Source organism: Etheostoma spectabile, unplaced genomic scaffold (genome assembly GCF_008692095.1).
Source record: "Etheostoma spectabile isolate EspeVRDwgs_2016 unplaced genomic scaffold, UIUC_Espe_1.0 scaffold325, whole genome shotgun sequence".
In the NCBI taxonomy this organism is placed as follows: domain Eukaryota; kingdom Metazoa; phylum Chordata; class Actinopteri; order Perciformes; family Percidae; genus Etheostoma; species Etheostoma spectabile.
Window position 1 is genome coordinate 726165 of NW_022605585.1, and position 6796 is coordinate 732960.

The window sequence follows — 6796 nt, forward strand, 5'->3', positions numbered from 1 at the left end:
TAATAATAATAATAATAATATAAGTAAGTAATATAAGTTATATATTCACCTGTGACCATATATAATATTGAAAAAGTAAGTACTTGTAATGGAAAAATATGAATAGAGATAAAGATATACAGAGAGTGTGTGGATTACATGAAAAACAGGAACATAAACTACAACATTATCAGGTGGTGAGTAGAAATAATTACGCTAGTGCTGCGTGCTGCGGTCAACAGAAAGTTTAAGGCTCACCCCTTCTCTGTCATAGCCCGAAAGAACCCAGGTGCACAGGTTAAGAAAACAAACATACAACTACCCCTCAAACCGCCATGAAAATGCACACCACCTGCTACATCACTGCACAACACGACAATCAACAAACAACATACAGTATGTGGCTCCTACACCCTGTGTCTGGAACGTGGACTCTCTTGGCAATAAAGCAAATAAGCATATTTTCAAAATAGCTTCTTTTGACTTTGTTCTGACCAGCCGGCCAGAATAGATCTATCTGGGGTGCGTGCAGGGTTCTTAATGAACCTTTTTGATCACCAGCCAAATCAGTGATCATTTACACTTGCCAAATTTTTCAGGTGAAAATAAGAGAGAAATTATGAGTCCCACTGAATGCATTTTATTATTTTAAAGACATTGTTGGCATGAAAAAACACTTACGCTAAACATATGTAGGTTGGCGGATCTATCTATCTTATCTATCTATCTTATCTGATCTGTCTGATCTGTCTGTCTCTTCGTCTGCTATCTGATACGATCTTCTATCTATCTATCTATCTGTCTCTCGTATCTGTCTATCTATCGATCTATCTATCTTCTATCTTCTATCTATCTACTATCATCTCTGTCTATCTATCTCTATCTATCATCTTATTATTATCTATCTCTCTCTGTCAGCTATACTGTCTATCTATCATCTAATCTATCTATCTATTTTCTATTATCTATCATCTGTCTACTATCTCTATCTATCTATCTATCTACTGTCCTATCTATCTATCTCATCTGTCTAGCTATCTGCTAGTCTATCTATCTGTCTGTCTATGCACAACACCGGGGGGTAGGAGCCACAGTATTGTATGTTGTTTGGTGTGATATTGTTGTGCTAGATAGATAGAAGATAGAACTAATAATAGATAGATATAGTATAATAGATAGATAGATAATAGCCCCCTAATGTCTTGGAGAGTTGATCTGCGTCCCAAAGCCAATAAGCATATTTTCCAAAATGTCAAACTGTGTTTCAAAATAGCTTGTTTTGACTTTGTTCTGATCAACAGGCCAAAAAACCCAAAAGATAATCGATTTAAAAATCATAAAAGAGAGTAAAGCTGGACAGCGTTTGAGATTTTGACTTGATAAATTACCTTAAGGATTAACTGACCCGCAGCTGGAGTACGATAGCTTTAACTCTTTCCCCGATGCTCTGCTCTCAGGGATCTGGTGATGTGAAATATCACCTGGGGATGTATCACAAGAGGATGAACCGGGTCAGCGACCGGGAAATCACCATGTCCCTCATGGCCAACCCGTCCCACCTGGAAGCGGTGGACCCCGTGGTGCAGGGCAAGACCAAAGCCGAGCAGTTCTACTGTGGAGACACCGAGGGCAAGAGGGTACGCTGAGTTTTTACACGAACAAATGGAAGAAAAAAAGATGTCGTTTGTAACCCGATGAATGATTTCCCAGGCGATGTCCGTCCTGATTCACGGCGATGCTGCGTTCGCAGGCCAGGGAATCGTGTACGAGACGTTCCACCTGTCTGACCTGCCGTCCTACACCACGCATGGCACCATACACGTGGTGGTCAACAACCAGGTACGCTCGGATTTATGGTTCTGAGATGAATCTAGGCTGGAGGTACAGCAGAGAGAGAGGGACCCTACGCTGCACCTTGCTCTGTAGCCTGCTGAGCACCACCCCAGAAATGTACCCACTCGTCTGTGATTGGTCTGCTTGCACATGGCTTTGCAGCGTTACATTTTCCCACATCCGGTTTCTCCGTCTCTGTAAACGACATGAAATTGAGGAAAGGGTTAATCTTTCCTGCTACAGCTGTCCGACAGAAAGCACAGGGGAGACACTTTGTTTCTCGGCATTCTTTGGAGTGGGTACTCGCTCCGGAGCTAATCTCCGTCACTCCCTTACTGGCTTTAAACCACCACACACACACACACACACACACACACACACACACCCACACACACACACACTACCCACACACCACCTCACCATCCCACCCGCAACACACACACAACACACCTCCCGACCGCGCAACACACACACACACTCCCCTACACACACCACGCACACACACACACACACACTCCCTACCACAACGCACTACACACACACTCCCTACACACACCACCTCACCACACACACACACACACACACACCAACACACACACACACACACACACACCAACACACTCCCTAAAAAGGCAGAAATTATGATTTATTTTGACTAATAGTTAAGATCAGATGATGTTGATGTTATGTCAAAGTTTAGTCCGGATACTGTTTTGAAACCATAAAAAAAAAGAAAAAAAGAATTAAAATTCTACAAGATTAAATAAAACACCCAAATAATTCAATGAAAGTAATCATTAATGTTACCTGAAGACTGTTGTATGGAATCATCCATGTTAGTTTTGGGCAATTTGGGTGAAAGAAATCCATATTTCTTTCCCTTTCCCTTTGTTTGACCCGGGGACAACACAAGGGATAAAGAGATAGGCTAGAACAACCCAAATAAAACACACAGCACACAATTAGAAATCCTCACAACCGCGTTGGCCCACTTACGTAGGCTACAGCTTAGGTTCTGCCAAGAGAGGTACTACTATAAATAAGCATTTAGCTGCACTCACACCCTGCGGGAGCCTTCAGACGGCCCGATGAATACGTCTTTCCACTCATTTTAAATGTGTTTCAGTGTGTTTAGAAGCCTGCAGTGAAAATTCAGGATCAATTCAACTTATAGAGAAATATACAACCCAGCGTCATCCTGCGGTGGCCAGTCATATAACTGGCAATCAGACTTATCCGGGATTTTGAGGGTAGTGTGAGAGTCCTCAGGAAACAGGAAACATCGCCGCTTCTATTGCTGCCACAAGAAAGTTTAAAAAAGAAAAGAAAAATAACAAAAGCGCTGAACTGCCCAGGAGTTTGTGGAACAGTTGACCATTTCCTAAGTCTCTTTTCTTTCTCTCTTTCTCTGTTGAATGAAGCTGCCTTCAAGCGCGGTCGGAAATGTCGAGATCTACAAACAATCTGACCGAGAACAATAATTGTGAAATTTAAAGTCTACTTGTGTTACATTGGGCGGTAAATAACACAACACGACACTGCACAAATGGGCCGTTTCAGTGTCACTCCCTCCCCCGGCACAACCCTGCGGCGTAACACAGTCGCTTTCTCTGCTCTGTTTTTCAGCATTTACTGGGATTTTTAAGCTGATTGAGTCCAAAGAGTTTACCTCAATTAAATATGTTGAAAATAAAACCAGTTTAGCTACATGAAATGTTTTTTTGAAGTGTTGAAGGCATGCTAAATCATAAAACCGCGTCCTGCTCTTGAGATACTCATTTTACCCCTTTGGATTTGATGCTGTGTATTCAAAGTAGAGTACAGTTTGCTGGTTTTGCTGTTAATCGAGTAATAATTACATAATAATAATTAAATCATAAAAGCGCAACCTGCTCCTGAGATTCTTATTTTACCCCTTTTGGGTTGGACGGATTGAAGACAGCATGAAACGACAAAGTAGACTACAGTTTGCTGGTTTTGCTGTTGATAGAGTAATAATTAATACTCTCATCCACACAGATCGGTTTCACCACAGATCCCAGGATGGCGCGTTCCTCCGCTTATCCTACAGATGTCGCACGGGTGGTCAACGCTCCCATCTTCCACGTCAACGCAGACGACCCCGAGGCTGTGGTGTATGTGTGTGAAGTAGCAGCCGAATGGAGGAACACTTTCCATAAAGATGTAGTTGTAGACCTGGTAAGTTTATAAAAACTATTCTTCATCGCTCTTACATTCAATGTTTCCTCTAATCAAATGACGGTTTGGGGATTTTTAAGGTGGATCCCAGGCAGAATGAAGACATTTTATTAATCTACTGACAACAGTACCGCCTTTTTTCCCTTTACATTGGGGTGCAGGTAGCTCACCTGGTAGAGCAGGCGCGGTGTACTCCTGGATGCAGCAGCCGCATGTTCGTCTCCGACCTGCAGCCCTTTCTGCATGTCATTCCCCCTCTCTCTCCATTTTCAAGTCTAAGCTGACCTCTATAATAGTAATAAAGGGCTAAAATGGCCCAAAAAATTATAAAAAATTACACTGCACATATTTGTTATAGTGTCTTTGTGCATACTTGTTGTTTTAAATGTACTCTGTATTTATGTTTTAAATGTGAAATTCAGTGAAACCGTGTGCAGGTCCTGCAGGGACAGGGGGGGTTTATGGGATTAGATCAACGGAGTTCAAATCAAAACATAAGAAAAAAACTCTGTAAAGTCGCCATTGGAAGCTGTTGTAAGTTGCATTGCTTGTATGTTGTGTTGTTTAAACACGTGGTATTGCAATCGTGTTTACATGATCTGAACGTCCACACGGAGAGGGGGTGGGGGTAGGGGTGGGGGGGATTGTCAAAGAGGGACGCAATATTGGTTTAATATGGGGATATACTAGCTTTTAGTCAGGCCTTCTTAGTGCTGCACTCGGTTGTTGACATAACAAGTGACAGAAATAGAGAGAAGTTCAAACCCTGGCTCCTCTTACCTCCACACAGCTGACCAATCCCAGCGTGAAAGAGATGTTAATCTCACATCCTCAGTTTCAGAAAGTTAAATTGTCCGACACAGCCCCACCTCTAATTCTGATATTGGAAAGGTGTGGAGGGAGGGGTTTACCAAGCTGGAACAACGTCTGACAAGCAGCTCAGATATAATATACCTGCGCCTTAAAATATAATATAATGAATAAAAATGGTCACTTGATTGGGTGCTCAAGAGGAATGTGTTATAAGAAAAGTATGCCTAAACTCTTGCCTCCTCACATTCAGGTGTGTTACAGACGCAACGGGCACAACGAGATGGACGAGCCGATGTTCACGCAGCCGCTGATGTACAAGCAGATCAAGAAGCAGAAGGGGGTCCTGCAGCAGTTCGCTGGGAAGTTAATCGCAGAGGGAGTCGTCACAACACAAGCCTATGAGGTAAAGCAACGTGCACTGCTGTAGGTCATACCCATTGTCATCCAGCATCTAAAATATGTACTAGACAAGGAGGTTGTCTTGTACAGTGTGACAGTTTTAAACTGTTAAATACTCTGTATTCAAAATAGCCTCTGTGTCAAATTTACCTTGAGACCATTCGCAATCTCAATGTGTTGTTTGTACACTGAGGAGGGGAAAAACATCCTGAAATGGAATGAAACTTCATTGTAAGCGAGCAGAAAGACATCACCGACCGACATCTCTGCTCTTTGAGACACTACAAAGCTTCTCTACTATCTGAATGAAACAGTGACAGAGCAGTTTAGCGCACAAAACAACATGCAAACGAGCTTGCGAGCATGCTTTTGAGAGAGTTTGGTGCAAATGAAAAACATTTTGTGAAAGCAGCAGGAACAAGACAGAATAAATGATGCCTTTCAGGCTCAAAAATATAGATTTCTGCAAATATATTTGCAATTTGTGTGAGGATCTAAACCCTTGTGCATCCCTTTTAAAAAAAATAAAAAATAAAAATAGTTGCTCTGATGTCCTTACAGGACAGAAATGTCCTTCATCAAACACTGCAGTGATCCATAAAACAGCAGCAACGCCCCGAGTAGAAACCGGAAAAACAGCAGGTTCTTGCCCCATAGAGTTAACATGGGATCAAAAATTGTGGGTTTTAGTGGAGACATTTTTTGTCGGAGTGTCTATATTTTGAATGCACAGATTGTTACGGACTTATTATAGGAGCTCAATTGATTTAAAACCCTAAAATGTGCATAGTTATGCACAAGGGCTACAAGAGAAGAGAATGAAGTATTGTACGCTGACGACAAGTCAGTTTGAAGTAAACTGTACAGTAAATACTGTAAATACTGTAAAAAGGGAGAAATGAATCCGATCCAATGTCAGAAGCAAACACCTTCTTCCTGTTCTGAAAGTTGCCACAACTCGAAAGCTGTCAAACCCTTTTACTCTCAGGAGGAAGTGAATACGTTGGGCAACCAGCACCGGTTTGTGGAGAAGGAATAAGCAACCATAGTGAACCCTCGCTCTATCGCGGTTCACCTTTCACGGTCTCGCTGCTTTACGGATTTTTACCCAGAAGAAAAAAGAGCGACATCTACCGATAACTATGTTCTTCTCTCAAAAAAACACACCTGCACCGCGGCTTTAGAAGAAAAAGACGCTACAGAGCAGAGTCAGGATGCAGCGTCTCAGTCAGAAGAGCAGTGAAATACACGGGAGGCACTAGTTTTCCTCCTGTACTTTGTATTTTTCATTTTCGGGGGGGGGGGGGGGGCCCCCCCCCGCGGTGCTTGGTGCTGATCTCCGCAATTTGAAGCCTTTAGTTCATATTGATTAAAATGATTATTTTACAGTACAGTAGTTATTTGTAAAAAAATTTTATACAGTACTTTTATTTGTTAAACAAGTGCTTGGGCCTGTAACAAGGTTTTGTTCTTTGGTTTCAATGCATTATGGAGTATTTCATTGTATGATAATTGTAAAAAAATAAAGGTTACTACTTCACGGATTTCGCCTATCACGGGTTCTTCTTGGAAC

General features: G+C 42.0%; 1 protein-coding gene across 1 annotated transcript in view; it reads left to right on the forward strand.

Annotated features, from left to right (window-relative positions):
- ogdhb (oxoglutarate dehydrogenase b) overlaps window positions 1–6796 on the forward strand; it is a 38229-nt gene that overhangs the window by 22335 nt on the left and 9098 nt on the right. The window contains exons 8-11 of the mRNA XM_032511138.1: window positions 1437–1616; window positions 1690–1818; window positions 3832–4011; window positions 5075–5227. Coding sequence (XP_032367029.1) covers window positions 1437–1616; window positions 1690–1818; window positions 3832–4011; window positions 5075–5227 — 642 coding nt within the window. The remainder of the gene's footprint in view (window positions 1–1436; window positions 1617–1689; window positions 1819–3831; window positions 4012–5074; window positions 5228–6796) is intronic.